This window comes from Topomyia yanbarensis, chromosome 2, assembly GCF_030247195.1.
Source record: "Topomyia yanbarensis strain Yona2022 chromosome 2, ASM3024719v1, whole genome shotgun sequence".
Taxonomy (NCBI): Eukaryota; Metazoa; Arthropoda; class Insecta; order Diptera; family Culicidae; genus Topomyia; species Topomyia yanbarensis.
In genome coordinates this window covers 334,662,431-334,681,805 of record NC_080671.1, presented here as the reverse complement: position 1 = coordinate 334,681,805, position 19,375 = coordinate 334,662,431, and the positions used below count along the sequence as shown (strand labels likewise).

Below are 19,375 nucleotides of genomic sequence, written 5' to 3'. Positions count from 1 at the left end.
TGGATGTATGCTCAGAACTCATCCAAAAGAATGTAATAAGAGGACAAATGCCAATGGCGTATGCACCGTGAATTGAATGAAATAAAATTAAACTAAAATGTTTTCTCTTTCCGATTTGGTTCATATACATAGACCTCATCTCCCACATAGTCCTATGTCTACAGTTTGTGCAATCCCATAGGGCTGTCCCTTGTAGTTTTTTTTTCTTTTCAAAGATAGCTTTCTCAGTCGAACCACGGAGAACGTTTGTCGGCCGATCGGAGCGTTTGTTGGCCGATCGTAACGTCGGCTAGTAGCAAATTGCTACTGGGTGTTAGCAGTTTAAAATGACAGTTTTATTTCTTACACACATTGAAAACTTTACTTGTATGTCAGTTCTCAGTGGTCGAACCTCAACGCAGACCACCTACTAATGAAATACACGTTTATCATGTTTGTGCATTAGCAGAATATTTATGATCTTAGTGGTATATGTACATATAATAAAATGACAATTGCTAAGTACGATACATCAACGTTCCTTCTCCTTTCTGGCAGTATAACCAGAATACATTTTTCGTGTGCGTACGTTTCACGTTAAACCATGCCGTGCCGTCGATTGTGTGAACTAACTTTGACGTTCCATTGATGGAGGCTTGATGGATCTTGTAAATCGTTCAACTTTTTTTTTAATTACTTGATGGAATGCTGAGGAATAGGTTGAAATCTTTCATCTACAGGTCCAGCAAACCTTTGTGCAAGAATACCGGCAAATATTTCTTCATAGCGTCGACGTATATTGGCCTTCGGAAACCGGCCAACATCATCTCCATCATCTTTTCAGGATCGCTGACATCAAACAATTCGATGCCTTCATCAGGATTCTGATTTAGTTGGTCTCCCATCATTTCCTCGAATGTCACCATCATAAATGGAAGAAAAGTAGAAGCCAAGAAAGTTTCTGTTGGTGAGCGGAATATTTATTATTAGCAAAACTTATTAAACTACAGTCTCTCTTACCAAGATGACCATTTTTCAGAATCTCTACGTGAAGATTGATTAGCGGAGGAATCTTTCCAAGGTATCCGAATTTGTTTAGCGATGCTACGAATTCATCATAGTAGAATTTGATCAACTCATCACGATGGTTGTCCCTTGTTTCAGTGGAGCACATGTTGTATAGCGAGTAGATTATATCGATGGCAGGAGATCCCCAAATACTGAGTTGATAATCGAGCTGTGAAATAATGACATATATAGAAGAGAGCTAGCGAATTACAGAAATTACGATTGAGTACTAGAAGAATGTCTTGCGTTTTTCCTTCGACTGTTTTGTACATCATGTTTTTATAGTGAAAATCTCCGTGATTCAGAACATTGTACAGCGTCGATTCACTGAATTTGTATATATCTTTGGTTTTCTGGCTAATACCCTTTCTGAGGTTGTCCACCCGGTCACCGTAGTGTTCGTATCCTGGCCACTCACGGCATACCTTAGCTAGCAGGCCAATGTTATTATCCCACATCTTATCGAACTCTTCATTCGTTATAGACCCAATACCTTTGTCCAGTTTTGTAATAATTGGGATCTAGAAAGTATAAAATGATTACAATTCTGCTGCATCTTCCATAGTTACTTAATACAGTGCTTGAAGAAATTGCTTACAGTGTCTGCCAAATGAAGAGAAGCAGCATGCCATCTTGCCAGTTTAGTGTAAGCTATCTTTGCTTCGTGCAGGTCAAGCTGACTGTTCTTCATGCCATAGTTTCGTTTCGCCAGGTCTTCGAAAACCATTACTAGCTTAGGTTCCTTTGACGAGTACAAAAGCCTGAAATGGATGGAAACGGTTAGGTGATGGATGTACTTTAAAGATTATCCTAAATCTGCTTCCTGCTCTTGGCGAGGACTAGTGACATACACGGATCGGCCTCCCTGCATACCCTAAGCCAGTGATTCTCAACCTGGGGTCCGCGGACCCTAGGGGGCTGTGAATTCGTTGCTTGGGGTCCGCAAAAAAAATATTTTCCGAGTGCATATTGAAATTTCATCACTAAAAAAAATCCGAATGTTAATTCTATTTGCTTCAAACCGCTTAAAATTCATATGAAGAAGAAATGCTATTATTATCACGCGCAAAAATACCTTCTATGTGTCAACTGTATAAACTATGTATGCACACACATAAGTTATATGTGCATATTGTTATAGAATGGGGTTTTATGTGGCTAATAGTTATGAAATGTGAATGTAAGATTAATATTTCTTATAAATACACACATTGGGTTTATGTACAAGCAAATAGTGTCTATATGCCTCCGTTAATTGCAAAAATCAATGTGTAAAATCAATAGGCATAACGTTTACTTTTTTTTGAGTAATGTCTTGTTTCCTAACAAACTGAAAATAACATATTGATAGCATTCAAAATCGATGTTTATCCATGGGGGTCCGCAGTGACCCAAGATGATTTCTAAGGGGTCCGTGGTACGAAAAAGATTGAGAACCGCTGCCCGAAGCATTCCAACAATGTAGTACAAAATTTGGAAAGGAGCGATCCGGCTCAGAAGTAGAAACAATTCAAAATCGGAATGTGCTAGATTAATACCATGTTCACACTACAGAGTTAAAACATGTTATAATAATTAGCAACAAGAAAAACATTATCAAGATAGCGTTAAAACACGTTTTAACTCGTAGCACAGACTAACAGACATAACACTATAAGGGAATTCCCTCAAAAAACATCGATCCGACAATTTTCCCAGAACACTAGCTCCACCTTTTATTCACAGTCCCAAACACTAATTTACTGGTGGGTTACCCCTCAGGTTTGGGAACAATTTTTCACTAGTGGTCTATCCCCCATAAGCTTGTTCATATGTCAGTGGCGCCATAATTTCAAATGTGGCCACAGTCCCAACTACAAATATATTTAAAATGACCGTTAAAGCGGGCGAAGCTTTGTTTTTGAGTGTTATGTCTGTTAGTCTGTGCTCGTAGTGTGAACGCAGTATAAGTTTCGTTTGAAAGTGTTAATACATGTCAGACTCCGGGGAAAATGATTCGATTATTCGAGTGATTCGAAAAATAAATAAATTTTAAACCTAAATGTCTGATTACAGTGCTACATCGATCATTTCAGTCTAAAACTTTCTTCAGAGAAGGGAGGGTTATAGCGTTAACTTCAGAGAAGTAAAGGTTATAACGTTAACTGGATGGAAAAATATCTATGTTTGTCTATATACTCAGTAGAGTGTATTTGTTTATGCAACATATCTCGCCATTGTTCACAATTCTCAATCGAACGAGCCCAGATTTCCTCCACAGTTAGATGCCAAGGAGAACGAAGCAGGGCGAGTTCTTCCGGGGAAGTGGTCATTATTTCGCCATCGCGGCTAGGGAGGTTCTAACAAATGAGACTTGCTAGTAGCAAAGGATCGCTATTGGAGCAGCGAACTGAAGCGACGAAGGAGAACGCGGCCGTTGGTAAAAGGAACCGTTTGCTTTGCGCTACCACTACCAGCGGCAAATCGACGCGTGCCGTGGAGCTTAAAGGAGTACACGGTAAAATTTTACTTTTATTGTTTTGCTACTTTTGTTTGTGGTACAAAGATCCGAAATTTTGGTAGAAGCATCTGGGCCACCCAGTTTTGACGTAGGACTACGTCTTTGTTTTCGATATGGGGGTGAACTTTGCAAATTCTGCAAAAATGGTATGTAACGAAAAGTGGTCCAATTTTAAATGCATATAATTCAACCATTTCACGATCAATTTTCAATTTTTTTTACAAATAGCCCCGAAATACTTCTAAGAATAGATTCCAATAGATAAATCCAAAGATTTTTGATATCATGGCATTAAAAATTTAAATAATATACAACCTTGTCAAAATATCGCGCATTTACACAGAGAAGATTGCGCTTCCCAGTACGACAGATTTGTGTACCTAGCGCGCTACGCTTCTATGAATGACGTCATCATCGACTATTTAAAGAACGGATTTGGCCGGACAAGTTCAGTTGCCTGTTTAATTATTATTATTAATTAATCACAGATTTTTTTACTATTGCAGTTATCACAGATGGTATATTGATATTTTTGACCGAAACACAGATTTCAATGTGGCTTCCCTGTTTGTTAACGGATGCATGCGTAACCTGCATGATACCAATCTGTGCTTTCATTGCGCAAAGACGGAAACTTTCTTAGCAACAAATTTACACGGATCGATGGAAAGCTTAGATATAGGATTAAGAACACTGCATTCGCTACAATTATATACGTACTTTAGGAAAGTTAAAATGATGGCAACATAAAACTAGAAAGCTTGGTCTATACATGAAATGTGATTATATTGTCTAAAATTTGATTTTTCTTCAACCGTCCGGGTTTATTACCACACACAATCGAAAAGTTTTTACAATTTTTAAAAGCTGATTTTGTGCTATAAAGATTTAGTTTCAGATATTGGATCGGTCACGGTTTTCTGTGTTCTTTCTTCAGATCTTCTCAAATAAATTTAATTGGATTCGATTGCCTACTACAAATGAAATAACTTGATAACCAAGAAGGTTTGGTTTAATATGTAACATTCGATGTTGATTGGTTGTGCTTAAACTATTCGTAAGAAATATATTTGACTTATTACTACTCTAAATGTACTAAGAAAATGAATATTTTGCATTAAGTAGTATAGTCCTACGTCTACAGTTCGTGCAACCCCATAGGGCTGCCCCTTGTAGTTTTTAGTCAATTTTAGATAAATGGTAACCGTAGAAATGTTTTTGTTTAAAATTAAATTCGAAATTTTAAAACATAGAAGTGAAAACGTTAATGCTTTTAACTGGAAAAATTTTATTCAAAAAGGGCGGAATGTGTTTCTGGTTTCATGTATAAAATTTTCGAAACGTTAATCGTATTAATAAAAAATGGCGCCTTTACACTCGTGATTCAATAAAACAAATAAACTTTTGTCGCTACATCAAGTGTTCAATGTATGGAAGATACAAAAATGAAAAATATCAATCACATCAAACAAGAAATATTTTTTCTCTGAGGAAATACGTTAATATCATCATTTGGGAGCCCTCCCAATTCGGGGGTCCCGGGCCGCGACCCTTTCGGCCCTGCCTCGATCCAACAACACTCCTAATTTTAACAAAATGTTGTAAAAATGATTTTCATCTGATTATATCTTTGGTACTGCTTGCACTAGAATCAAACAGTGCGAGATACTTTTAGAAGGAAATTGATCAAAGAATCCAGAAAAAATGTCAGTGTTGCTAAATATGCAACCTTTTCAGTTTAAAAATGACAATGCTTTTTTCTCGCAATATAGTTTTGATAATATAAGCCTTTTCGACACATAAAATGTTATTATACCGACTTCTCTCGTTCGGTTTCTGGGGTTCTTTTGAGGGTTTTCTTCACATTCCAATGGAATTCATCTCAAAATTTTGAACACTGCTGTATTCTGTATTTCTACGTTTTGTAACCCGTCAGGGTGACAATTTAGCACTGGGTGGCATTATACCCATTTTTGACTATACACTCCGTAGAGTGTATTTTTTTTTACGTAAATTATGATCACCGCTGTTTTGTACCGTTCACGTTTAGTTATAAATTTTTGTTCATTTTCGCGTTTGTGGACGGTTATTTTTGTGCAGATAGGTGTAGAAAATTTTGTTGAACATTTGTGTATAAATAACATAGGGCTTAGATGGGCCACCGCTCTCCTCTTACTGCAATAAGTGTGCTGACTATGCTGCGCATCGTGATGACGGTTATGAGGTGAGGCGGTGGGCTCTCCTCTATAGCTAATAGCTAAGGAGAACGAAACAGGGTAAACAAAGGTTCCCTCTGGGAAGTGCGCTGCGGTGGCTTCCCGATCAGAAACACATAACAAGAATATTTCAAAACTATATCTCTCGTTGTTACTTGTTATAATTTCCTGTTATTTTAACTACTAACGATACCAAATTTATAACACAATTATTGGTTACGAAAATTGCATTCTGTTACAATCTTATTTCATTCTGATCGGGTTCCGGGATCACTTGCGGCGAGCATGTCGATCCGGCGATAGTTCGCCATCGTCGTTAGGGAGGTTTCAACAAAGAAACCAAGCTTATCTCCCTAGCTAAACGCAAAGGACCGCTGCCAGGGCAGCCAACGACATTCCGGGAATACTCGGCCGTTGTTGTCCCGGCTGATCGAAAGAATTTAGGATTCTAGAGGAAAGCTTCTCAGATTCAGGGTTCTAGAGGAAGGCTTCTCAGAGCTCTGGTGGAATCCTTCTCAAGGTAAGATTCTGCTGAAGATTTTGGTTTATTCAGGATCCTGATAGAATTATGCTCATATTTTCAATGAAATTCTTATATAATAGGTTTGCGGTGATCACGATTGAAGACCAGTAGATCGACTTAAATCCCAAAACCCAAAAAATTCCATTATTATAGAATAATCGCTGTTTTAAGCTCTAAAAATTGTAATAAAACATCTCATACACCAAATAAAAATTTATGCATAAAAAAGGAATCGTTAAGGTATTAGAAAACCATATTTGGAAAAACGACATTTCGAGATAATCGAGTTTAAAATTTACCACTGCTCTTGGCAGATGAAGCGCGCTCGGAAGCTGTAACTTTCGATCTATTTCTCGGATCTCTATAAAATTTTAGAAAATATTCTTCTTCTGTACCTTCAGATAAAGTAATAAATTTTTTTTCGGTTTTTTTAAAGATAAAAAGGTATGTAACCCCTTAACAAAGAATGCCTGAAACGTCCCGAATGGAAGCGTTTTAGTTTATCCACGCGTAGTTGAGTCCGGGACATGCCGAGATATAGATATCATGCAGACTCTCTGTTTGGCCCAATTGTTTACGATTAGAGCAATTCATGACCGCGAAACAAACAGATGGACAAGCAGACGAACCTTGTGCAAGAGGATGTAGTTAGGTAAAGCGGTTGAGCAAATGCTAAATTCGGTAGCTCACAGAGGATGAGCTGCAGCAGTCGTACTAACGTACATGGTATCTTCCAGTATTCCCTGTAACGAACCTAAACAAACACCCGAGAAAGTAAGAATGGTGTGAGACACAGCAGCCAAGATACAGCTCTCTAAATTTGGAACTGCTCAAGGGTCCCGATTTACTGCCCTCGCTGTACACCGTGTTGATCTACTTTCGTGCACTGGTAACATCAAGGAGATGTTGGACCAGGTAATGATTCGGGAACCGGACCAGCAGTGCGAACGCATTCACTAGAGGGATGAGATTGGGCAGCTTGCGGTCTTCGTTATGAGAATTATTACCTTCGGCGTTTGTTGCTCCCCGACCTGTGCCGAGTATGTAATGAACCTGAAGGCAAATTACATCACGCAGATATATTCAGCAGCCACAGAAGCAATTAAAAACAGCATTACGCAGACGATATTCTAGTGAGCGTCGACACCGAAGCAAAGGCGAACAAGTTTGCACAGGACGTAGCATTCGCGCACTCGCAAGGTGGATTCGAAATCTGAAATTGGACCAGCAACTCTCAAGGCGTCTTGAAGGCACTGCAGGAGAACAACACCACCGACATGGATTTGGATCTTTTGTTAGAAATTGCCACAGAAAATGTGCTTGTGGTGGCGTACCGAAGCAGATGTTTTTACCTTTAAGGTTAGCTGGGATCGCTACAACCATGACCTATTACAAGGTCCATCGTCAGCCAACAAAACGAGAAGTACTGCGAGTTCTGATGACAATATTCGACCCTCTTGGGCTTATGGGCCGTTCATAAACCACGTAGACTCATAGGGGGACGGGGGGGGTCTAGCAAAAGTCTACGTTTGTCTACGAGGGGGTGGGGGGGTGGTCTTTGAAAAAGTCTACATAGACTTTTATTTTTGTTATTCTCGTATTACTAATTATAAATGGGATTTAAAGAGAGTTGTATTCAAAATATCGGTCTATTCAGCTAGGTGTATTTATACAGACACTTCAAAGCTAGTAGGGGAGACTGAGGAGACTTGATCCCTTTTTTTATTTTTCAGTCCAACTCCGTGGAATGATAAAAAACTATATATTTTTTTGTAGTTTTATATTGCTTCTAGGGATGACTAATAATCATAAAAAAATTACGTGGAAATATTATACTGGACATGAGCTATGAGCATTTCTGGAAAACAACAAAAAATGGAAAATTCAAAGGTTAGTGGAGACTTGATCCCTAATTTGGGGACACTTGATTCCTTTATGAAAACGTGTTTAAAAGAGCATGTAGGGTAATAAGCCTATTTTTGCCTTGTTTCTACTATTATCCTACCCATCTGATGCCTTGGGCTAGAGCAGCGTCTGTCATCTTTGCTCAACGCATTGACTCAAATGGTATTGCGATAATTGGGGTACTCGATTAGAGATTTTGCTGCGCTCAAACAGAAGATTTTCACCATTCTCAAGACAATTTTGTTATTATATTGGCTCTTAATAAGAGGCGAATGACCTTAACGTTAAAACCTCTATAATTGAAATAAAAAAATGGACCTTAATAACAAATCAAAGAAGCTGAAATAATAAAATTATTATTGTAATAATGTGGTACCCTTCTTAATAGGGCAAAAACGGGTACATTACCCCATTCAATTTTATAAATGGATTGTAGTATTGATTAAATTGTTATGATTAGATATTGTTATTTTTGTTACTACGCATCTCTCACCTGATTTTTTTACGAATTCCCCAAATCTCCGTGCAATTATTTGAAAGCTGTCTTTATTATGGTTGAGGAACGTCAAATGGGGGATGAATGGTTGCTACGTATACTGTAGTAAACAATTACAGTTATGTTTCTTTACGATGAAGCGTTCATTTTTGACATTTTTTATGACAACAATGACTTAAATTGTTCTGGTGTGAATTTGGTTATTTTCAGTGGTGTGCATGAAGTATGGCGAAGGGGATCAAATCTCCACGAATTTGAAGGGATCAAGTGAACTCATAGCATCTATTTCAGAAAACTTTAGTAAAAATATAGTTGAACAAAAGAATCAGCTCAATCATAACGTATTCATATAATTGACATTCTCCTGTAATTCTTTATGCAAAAGTAGAGTATGTAGTGGGTGATTTTATTGATTTTATAAAAGTTTGAAAATTTAGAAAATAAATCTTCTTCAGTTCTTCTGCGATTTTTTTTAAATCGGTAAAAATTCGGTTACACAAAAGTCCAATTTCTTTTTTCTGTGTTAATGAAATTTATGTTTAGATAAAACTACGCAGTTTTATAGTATATTCGATTAATCTATTCTGATCCGCCTTTGAGTTACAATGATGGGATCAAGTCTCCCCGGGGATCAAGTCTCCTCAGTCTCCCCTACACTATTGAGGTGACTACTCATTAAGCGACCACTCAACCCAGAACCCACGTCTTTTTTTGGACAACCTCACACGTTGTTGTTTCTTGCGTATATTTTGATATAGTTTTGATCTAGGAAAATACAAAATGGCAGTTCTAAAGACGATCGCCCAAAATTCCTCTCGACGGAAGACCATTAAATGCATGAACCGTACAAAGTTAAAAAATTGTCAAAGTCAAAGCCACCATTGCAATGGTTACAATGCATTGTAACAACAAAACACCCGATTTTTAACAGTTAATGGATTAATTTTTTAATTTTTATTGTTTGATTTCGGTGGTTAAAGCAGTAGTGTTGTTAAACTTCTACAACAAAGTGTTTACTCGAGTTAATCAGTTTCTCTTGCAATCATTTACACTGATTACAAAATCTTTGAACACCCGTTATATTTCGCATTTCAGGTGATATGGCTATTAATTACATAAGAAAAATAAATATTTTTGGGAAGATTTGAAAAGCTTCGTTCCCTTAATCAAATAAGAAATATTGAAATTTGTTCGCGAAAAGTGAAATTTGTGTGCATGATTGGTTTACTATTTTAGTCTAGATGAAAGTACATATCGACAGTATTACTTTGTAATTGTTTCTTATGATTTAGCAATTTTGAATGCACCAGTAAGGCACAAAAAGTGTTGAGCAATTCTGCATTGTTGGTGTAGGTCGCACTTCGGCCAAAATTTGAACTAGTTATAGCAATATATCTTTTTACATATATACTTGAGTGACTAACCTTGAAAAGAGGTATTCCGCTACACAAACGTTGGAAAGCACCTTGGATTGGTATTAATTGATTTGATCAGTCATAGACAAAAAAAAACAATGTGAAAAACCTTTCTTTACCATTTAAAAAGCTTGAAATAAATCTGAACGCTAATTTTTAATTGAACATTATAATGTGCTTCTTTCTAATTTTACATTTCCCGCGAATTAAAAAAAATTAAAAGTCTGCGTCGAAATTTGGCGGGGGGTTTGGTAAAAGTCTACTAAGGTCTACTAGAGGGGAGGGGAGGTTAAAAGTTCTCAAATTTCGGTCTACGTGGTTTATGAACGGTCCCTTATCGGTCCGTTTCTCGTCTATTTGAAGATACCTCATGTCGAAAAAGTACAGATTCCACGAAGCTTGCACTCCAGCTTCACTCACGGCTACGAGCATGTTCAATTACATACATTCGTGGACAAGAGTAAGAAACCCATGGCCGCCACTTGCTACTTGCGTTTCGTACAGAACGGAGTCGTCCGATGCTCTCTCCTCGCTGCCAAAAGTAGAGTCGCGCCACTGAGATATCATACGATCCCGAAACAAGAGTGTGAATCTGCTGTCATCGGTGTAAGATTCGCTCGGTCGGTCGTCGACTCATTGTCCTTTACCGTAGATAAGCTCTTCTGCCACACGGGTTCCAGGAAAGTGATTTGCTGGTTGAATTTCGACCATTCACCACTTAATGTCATTATGAGAGAATTTGCCATACCCTCAGTTCGAAATGGTACAAGGGCCCGGAATTTCTCTGGCTATTGGAAGAAGCTTGGCCATATCAACTGGTGAAGGGAAATAAAACCGACACTGAACTCCGTCCAAGTTTGCTAGTTCACTTAACAAAGCCAGATACTTAAATGTAGGTCTCCAGTTGGAAGCGGATGATTAACGTTGCTATTGTTGTTCATAGCTTCCCAGCAAATTATCGCCTGGGGAACCAGAATAAGGCCATAATCAGTGGATTCCCTACTTTGGAAGAATTGTGACCTTGTGACCATCACACGACTACGCTCATAATTACATACTACCGCAACAAATAAACCGTTACGAAAGAATTACGGCAATGGTGCCGAGTTCCCCGACTTCATGCCGCGTACGCAAAATTGGACAAAGCTGACCAACGTTGCACAAACGACTGCTCAATCCCGCAGCCACCAACGATGGCTGATCTCCCGTATACAAGACTTGATGTTTTCATTCGTCTATTCACACATGCAGGAATTGATTACTTCGGACGCTGGAAGTAGTCGTAGGCCGCCGACAGGAGAAACGTTGGGGTATGTTAGTAACGTGCATGACAACCTGGGCGATTCACATCGAAATTCCTAATGAATGGAATTGTTCGGTGATGTTTCCGGTGTACAAAAAAGGTGACAAATGCAAGATCGAAAATAATCGTGGAATAACTTCATTGCGAGTCGAGTCGAAGGTTTACGAATCGCTCATCAATGATATTAGCACTTATCAGCACGGTTTTCCCCGGTAGATCGGTTGAGATGAACCTGGTCTCTTTCACGTCCTTCTGCACAGAACAAATGTCCAAACAACTGCAGGTGGACAAGGCTGCGTTTGACACTGATAATCATGAGATACTGTTGACGAAGCTTGATAACTTGGGAAGCACTGCCCGATTCTGCCGTTGGCTTTGATCATACACTGTTCGCCGTGAAGTCGTTGTCCAAATTGGTGACAATGTATCTGAATCCTTTTTCAACCATTCTGGAGTTCCTCAAGGTCGTACGCTCGGTCCGCTACTGTTTTCACTGTTCGTGAATGATGTGGTTGTGGCGTGGAGGAAATTTGTCCTTCGCCGACGACTTAAAAATATTTCTAGTTATTGTTGGTAGTATAGGTATGAGCGATATTTTCCCTGCGCCACTGGATTGCAATGACATCCAACGACGGTTGTCAGCACTGTAGACACAAGTGAAGAATATTTTCCTTTCCTTTTTTTTCTTCCTTCCTGTCACGCTATCGATACAATAAAGACGTGTTTTCTATACTTTCGTATTACGTTTATCTTTCGCGATCACGCGCGTCCGCACTATCCGTCGGTGTTCGGTCTTTCGGCGTACGCTGCATAATCCGGGAAGTGAGTCCGTGTTGATGACCCTGTCCCCGCTAACAGGTTATGGGCCCAGATTATGAAAGTGGATTGTGAATTGTTTTTTTTTCGTGCGTGGTTCCCATTTTTTCATTTTCGGCATCACGTTCGGCTGAGAACCGTATGCTTAATACGAAAGCGGCCGCTGCTACACGGTTTCGAACTTTTGGTGTATGCGAACGGCAACTGGTACTGGAACGGCGTGAAAGTGACTGATTTTGTGTGCGGTCGATTTTAATTTCCACAAACAGTGCGCTTGTTGGTTGAGCACGGAAGATTATTGTTTCACGTAGTTAATAAAGAATGGCTGAGAAACCGCTTTTTCCCCGGCTCAATAATTTGAACTATCTCACTTGGAAAACGCGTATGGAGATGTTACTTAAACGCGACGAGCTGTGGCATACAGTGTCAAGTGATCCGCCGACAGCAGAAGCTACAGAAAGGCAAAAAGTAGCCTGGCAAAAGTCCGATGAGAAATCGTTGGCAACGATTGTACTGTTTGTAGAAGATGGACAATTAAACCTAGTAAAAACTCCGAAACGTCTCGTGATGCGTGGAATCAGTTGAAGGCCTACCACGAAGAATTTGTAGCCTGAACATGGCTGATGGCGCTGACATGGAAAAGCACTTATTCGATTTGGAAGAATTTTTTGACCGATTGTCGTGTGCGGGGCAGGAGCTTGAGTACTCGCTGAAAGTGGCCATGGTATACAGAAGTCTCCCGGAATCCTATAGTGGCTTGGTTACGGCGATGGAGAGCCGGCCGGACGCTGACCAAACGGTGGAATTGGTAAAACAGAAACTGCTGGATGAGCACCAGCGTCGTGTCGAGCGATCTGGCGACACAGGGGAGAAGGCTATGAAATTGCGAGGTAAGCAACAGAGGTCTGAGAAGAAGGAAAAGGTTTGTTTCCATTGTCGGAAACTCGGACATTTCCGTCGGGATTGCAGGCTGCTACAGCAGCAGCAGAGGAAGAACGGAGAAGCTAGCGGTGGTAAGCAGGATGGAACAAAAGCAAAGCAGATTGCTGAGACAGACAATCCGATGTGTTTTGTTGTTGGTGGCATCCGGCGAAAAGGTCGTTGGTATGTGGATAGTGGATGCTCCATCCACATGACCAATGACAGGTCGTTCTTCGAGAAGCTCAACGACAATGTGAAGATCGAAGTTGTGCTGGCGGATGGATCTACCACAAAATCCGTCGGTATCGGTGAAGGATATGTAAAGTGCCTTAGCGTCGACGGTATAGCACAGCAAATTTTGGTCAAAGAAGTCTTCCCGATCTTGACAGCGGTCTACTCTCCGTTCGAAAGCTGACACAAAAGGGGTTAGCTGTGCAATTTGGTGCGTCGAAATGTGAAATCGTTGATCGTGAAGGAAAGGTGGCAGCAGTAGCTGATTTGTGTGGCAACCTGTACGTCTTGCGACAGGTAGAGGAAGCCAAAACCAGCAGTGAGAAGAAGCATTTGCAGAACTGCCAGCATACGTGGCACCGACGTTTCGGGCATCGTGACTCGGCGGTGCTGGAACAGATTGTCGCTGAAAACCTTAGCGATGGACTAGTAGTGCAGGACTGCGGATTAAGGCTAGTATGTGAACACTGCCTTCAAGGTAAACTGCCTAGAAATTCTTTCCCAAAATCAACTAAGAGTAGAGCCAAACGGGTATTAGATTTGGTTCACACGTATGTGGACCGGTTGTGAACGTAACCCCGGGGGGCTGCCGTTACCTTATGACTCTTATTGACGACTTCAGTCGGTACACGGTAGTCTGCCTATTGAGACAGAAATCCGATGCAGCTCGGTGCATTAAACGGTACGTGGCCCACGTGAAGAATAGATTCGGCAGGGCACCATGTGTTATTCGTTCAGATGGGGGCGGCGAGTACGCAAATCAGGAGCTGAAGGAGTTTTATGAGTTAGAAGGGATCCAAGTTCAGTTTACGACAGCGTATTCACCCCAGCAGAATGGCGTGGCCGAACGGAAAAACCGTACCCTGCAGGAGATGGCCACCTGTATGTTGCTGGACGCGGGACTTCCAAAAAGGTATTGGGGCGAGGCAATCATGACTGCGTCGTACGTTCAGAATAGATTACCCTCGCGCTCAGTGGACACGACTCCGTACGAAAAATGGTATGGGGAAAAGCCTTCGTTGAAGCATTTTCGGATTTTCGGAAGTGTCGCTTATGTACATATTCCTGATGTGAAGCGGGCGAAACTTGACAACAAGGCGCAAAAGTTAGTGTTTGTAGGCTACTGCGACGACCGTAAGGGCTATAGGTTCCTGGATCCGACATCCGACAGAATCATCATCAGTCAAGATGCTCGGTTCATTGAGCTGCAGAACGGTTCGCTGATGAACGATGATCTTGATGAGAAGAATGAAGAACAGCTGATTGACGTTGCGCCGAAGAAGCCGATAGGTGAACGACAGTCATCGATTCAGGAGGAGTTAAGTGACTCGGGAGAAGAGTACTTCGGCTGTGACGAGACTAGTGAAGAAGCCAGTTGTCCCGAGGGTGACCAGCGACCGATGCGGAGCACGCGTGGTGTTCTTCCGAAACGGCTGAAGGATTACGAAGTTGACGTTGCTATGATTGCACAGCTTTATCCTACCAGCTACGAGGAGGCGTTGAGCAGTCCGGAGCGATCGTTGTGGCAAGCGGCCATGAAAGATGAGTACGAGTCTTTAATGCAGAATAAAACGTGGTCGTTGGTGGAGTTGCCTGCGGGTCGTTCGCCCATCGGATGTGAATGGGTATACAAAAGAAAGGAGGATGCTGAAGGTAACGTAGCACGGTTCAAAGCCCGACTAGTTGCACAAGGCTTCTCGCAACGATACGGCGTCGATTACGATGCGGTATTTGCACCGGTCGCTACGCAGACCACATTAAGGACCTTTCTAACAATAGCCGGACAGAAGCGGATGATTGTGCGTCATGTCGACGTGAAGTGTGCATACTTACACGGAAAATTACAAGAGGTGATATTTATGCAACAACCCAAACGATTTGTGGTCCGCGGAAATGAGAAGCTAGTTTGCAAATTACATCGCAGTTTGTACGGTCTGAAACAAGCGGCCAAAGTCTGGCACGACACGATTGACAGAATTTTATCTGATATGGGGTTCGCCCAAGCGCAGTCCGATCCTTGCTTGTATACAAAGAATTTGTCGCAGGGAGAGGCGATTATTTTGTTGATATACGTAGATGATATGATTATTGCGAGCAGTAACGAAGCGGAAATCATCAATGTAGAACAAGAGCTACTGAAGAAGATCAAGTTGTCGTCTCTTGGAGCGGTGAAACAGTTCCTATGTATTCGTGTAACGAAGGACAACAACGGGTATTTCGCACTGGATCAAGAAACGTTTATTCGGAAGATTGCCAGCCGATTCGGTCTTGCAGATGCGAAAGGATCGAAGATACCTCTAGATCCCGGTTACTACAAAAATCGTGTAAGCAGTAAGAAGTTAACGGATAATCAAGATTACCACAGCCTAGTTGGAGCACTTTTGTACGAGGCAGTGAACACGCGTCCTGACGTGGCTGCAAGCGTGTCAATTCTGAGCAGAAGCGTTAGTGGCCCAACAGAAGTAGACTGGTTGGAGCTCAAGAGAGTAGTCCGGTACCTGTTGAAGACGAATGACTATAAGTTGGTGTTGAAGTCAGACAGGAAGAGTTCTTTGGTACTACATGGTTTTAGCGACGCCGACTGGAGTAGTGATATCACCGACCGGAAGTCAAACACCGGATACCTTTTTAAACTGAGTGGAGCTACCATATCTTGGGCTAGTCGAAAGCAAACGTGTGTCTCTCTTTCAAGCATGGAAGCAGAGTACACTGCCCTATCTGAAGCGTGCAAAGAGTTGATTTGGATCCGCTGACTACTGGAAGATATGAACTGCAAGCAGGAAGGACCAACAATAATGTTTGAAGACAACATAAGCTGTATAAATTTTGTCGAAATCGAGCGTCAGTCACGAAGGTTAAAACATATTGACACTCGAATGCATTTCACTCGTGAACTTGTGGAGAACGGAACAGTTACCTTGCAGTATTGTGCGTCGGAAGACATGACAGCGGATTTGTTGACTAAGCCCGTTGGAAGTTTGAAACAGGTTAGGTTCTCAGCCGCGATGGGATTAATCAGCAAAAATGGTTAGGCAGCAGATTCGCAGTGAAGTTATCGAGGAGGAGTGTTGGTAGTATAGGTATGAGCGATATTTTCCCTGCGCCACTGGATTGCAATGACAGCCAACGACGGTTGTCAGCACTGTAGACACAAGTGAAGAATATTTTCCTTTCCTTTTTTTCTTCCTTCCTGTCACGCTATCGATACAATAAAGACGTGTTTTCTATACTTTCGTATTACGTTTATCTTTCGCGATCACGCGCGTCCGCACTATCCGTCGGTGTTCGGTCTTTCGGCGTACGCTGCATAATCCGGGAAGTGAGTCCGTGTTGATGACCCTGTCCCCGCTAACAGTTATAAGGAAAGAAGTCGATTACCGTGAGCTACAGTATCTAATTGATACCTTTTACAGTTGATGTAAAAGAAATATGATAGTGCTTAGTGTTGCTAAAAGCTTTGTTATCAGCTTTCATCGAACGAGGAACAGATTTGGGCGTCATCCTAGATGAAAGGCTAACGTACACCCATCACTTCTCAGCGATCGTTGACAAAGCAATCCGTCTACTAGGTTTCATGTTCAAAATATCCAACGAATTCCGGGACCCTTTATGTTTCAAAGTTGCTATATTGTTCACTGATGCGCTCGCAGTTGGAATTCGTGAACGTAGTTTGGTGCCCCTACCCTACCATGCTACTTGGAGCCGAAGAATTGAAGCTCAATTTCCTTGGAATGATTCGCTGAACTTGCCACCATACGTACAAAACCACTGGACATTATCTCAGCAATAGCTGTGATGATGTGGCGGACCTAATGAACATCACAGGTGTTGGCGAAACAATTTTGGAAACGTTGGTTGAGCGATTACCTATCAGAGATCAGGACAAAGGACAAAGTAGTATGCCGACACAAAACCAATCTAGGTTGGTGCCATAGCATTGAATGTAGACTTCAATCTACCTTGAAACTGCCTCCCCAAAGGGAAGATTATCGGTATACTAATATCAGCAAGGACTGCAAAATCAGAGTAGCAACCGTAAAAATTGCGAATGGTGTCTAGGAGCTGGCCGTGTTAGATGTACACTGCGATCAGCTATAAGCAGAACAGCCGATCGACATACTGGGGAGGAGTGTCACTTGAACTAGCCGCAAGTGCGCGTGCCTTACTTCAACTCACCCTAACAATCACTGAAGCTAAATTTATACCCACAATGGTCTACTACTTATATCAATTCTCACTTATACTGTTATAGTATGTTTGCAGGAATATTACAATCTCGCACATTGAAATCCTATTCGACGGCGATTTTATTCGAGATTGTATTATCGGAATCTACCCTGTTGACTAGTGTAATTTATTTAATTCACTTGAATCATTTGAATAATTCGCTTCAATATATATAATATTTTTCATTTTCTCCACTTTTTGTATTTAATTTATTTTAAATATTTTTATTTAATTTATTAGTTATTTTACTTTGCATAAATTCTCTAAATTAGTTAATTTGCAAGTATAAGATATAAGAAATATCTCATCTCACTGGTATGTGAATTGAAATGGATTTCTATTCTATATATTGATTTGCTGAGAATATTAATTAAAATAGAACCGGTTCCTTATTTCAGTGTGTGGGTTACCGATCTTTATTCTGAACATTTGTCTATTTATCTTTCGGCATTTTTCTTTATCTACCTTGAAAAGATAAGTCTGGCATCCTATGTCCAGTCGCAGCCATATATCAACGTACTTGTAATTGTATTTTTCAGTTTACCTACGTTGCGTAATAAGAAAAGAATTGTGCTTATTTATGTTGATTTTGTGTTTGGATTCGAGTCAGAACATATTCACTCCAATGTATACAGAATCTATATGACAGTTTCGAGCGAACCCACGCTGGCTCGGATCCAAAAACGAAATGAGCATTAGTATCATAACGTGTACACACGTCCGCTTACCTCGGTCCCAGTTCCGTGTCATCGCCAACCGATCGGAACAGTCGATGCATCTCAGGAACCACGGTAGTGTACATAATAGTTTCCGTTTCGAAAATCACACCATCCTTAAGCAGGTCACGCTTCAGCCCGTCGTCTTCAGGAATGGTTTTAATAACCAACGATACTTCGCTGGCCTTCCCTCGGCTCTTGTAGGTGACGTTAGCACGGAAAATGATACTCGCAAAGTGGTCTCCCGGTCGAGTACCGGGTATGATTTTACACGCGGCCACGGTCAAGGCAGCATCATTCTCAGATTGTTTCAGAACTTTTTCGAAAAACCCCTCATTTAACCAGCACGGTGCGTGCATTTCATCTTTATTGAAGGCCATGACTATTTTGAAATTGAGCTTAATTGATATCTATAGTGTTTAGATAGAGCGTGCGACACACCGTGCTACAACAAACGCGGTTTACGTAAACGAGAACTGCCACGTCTGTGGCCGCAAATAGCTGATGTTTGACTAAATGATTTATCTAGCTTTGTGTGATTGACGAGTGCCGTTGTTTCTATACACGAGTCTTGTTGAGTCATTCGGGTGATGATCAGAAAAATACGTATTAGATAGTAAATGCTGATTGTGAGTTTGATTGACTGTATTCAACAATGACTCCAAGTGCAGAAGACAAATGTCAATTTTTGTTTATAGAACTATTGTTTTCCACATCGTTCCGGTGCTCAATGTGAATAAGTTGAATAGTCATTCCAAAGTACGTTATGCACCTTAATTTATTATGGTTTTCATCAAACAGCTGGGTAATCGGCAATCTTCAAAAACCTTGTTACTGTTATCACAATAATATCTCAAAATCGCATTTGTAAATGTAACACTTTTCGATATAACTGAAACTTTTAGTCAAACTGATTGTCACTAAAATGATTATTAGGACATCTGTCACTCCATCAGCGAAATGATATGCTTATCTCTCAGGTTGTATTATAAAGGAACTACGCGGGCTAACAACGTGTGTTCGTTTCACTGGCGTGATGTGTTTAGTGCCCAGAAAGGC

At 40.8% G+C, this 19,375-nt stretch overlaps 1 protein-coding gene across 1 annotated transcript; it reads right to left on the bottom strand.

Moving 5' to 3' along the window:
* Positions 1–424: 424 nt before the first annotated feature.
* On the bottom strand, positions 425–19,375 carry LOC131683970 (uncharacterized). The gene is made up of 5 exons (XM_058966396.1): positions 18,329–19,375; positions 1,646–1,808; positions 1,278–1,568; positions 1,000–1,216; positions 425–940 (listed from the first exon to the last, which is right to left on the bottom strand). The coding sequence occupies exons 1-5, from the start codon at positions 18,694–18,696 to the stop codon at positions 714–716; spliced, it is 1,266 nt and encodes a 421-aa protein (XP_058822379.1). The 5' UTR covers positions 18,697–19,375; the 3' UTR covers positions 425–713.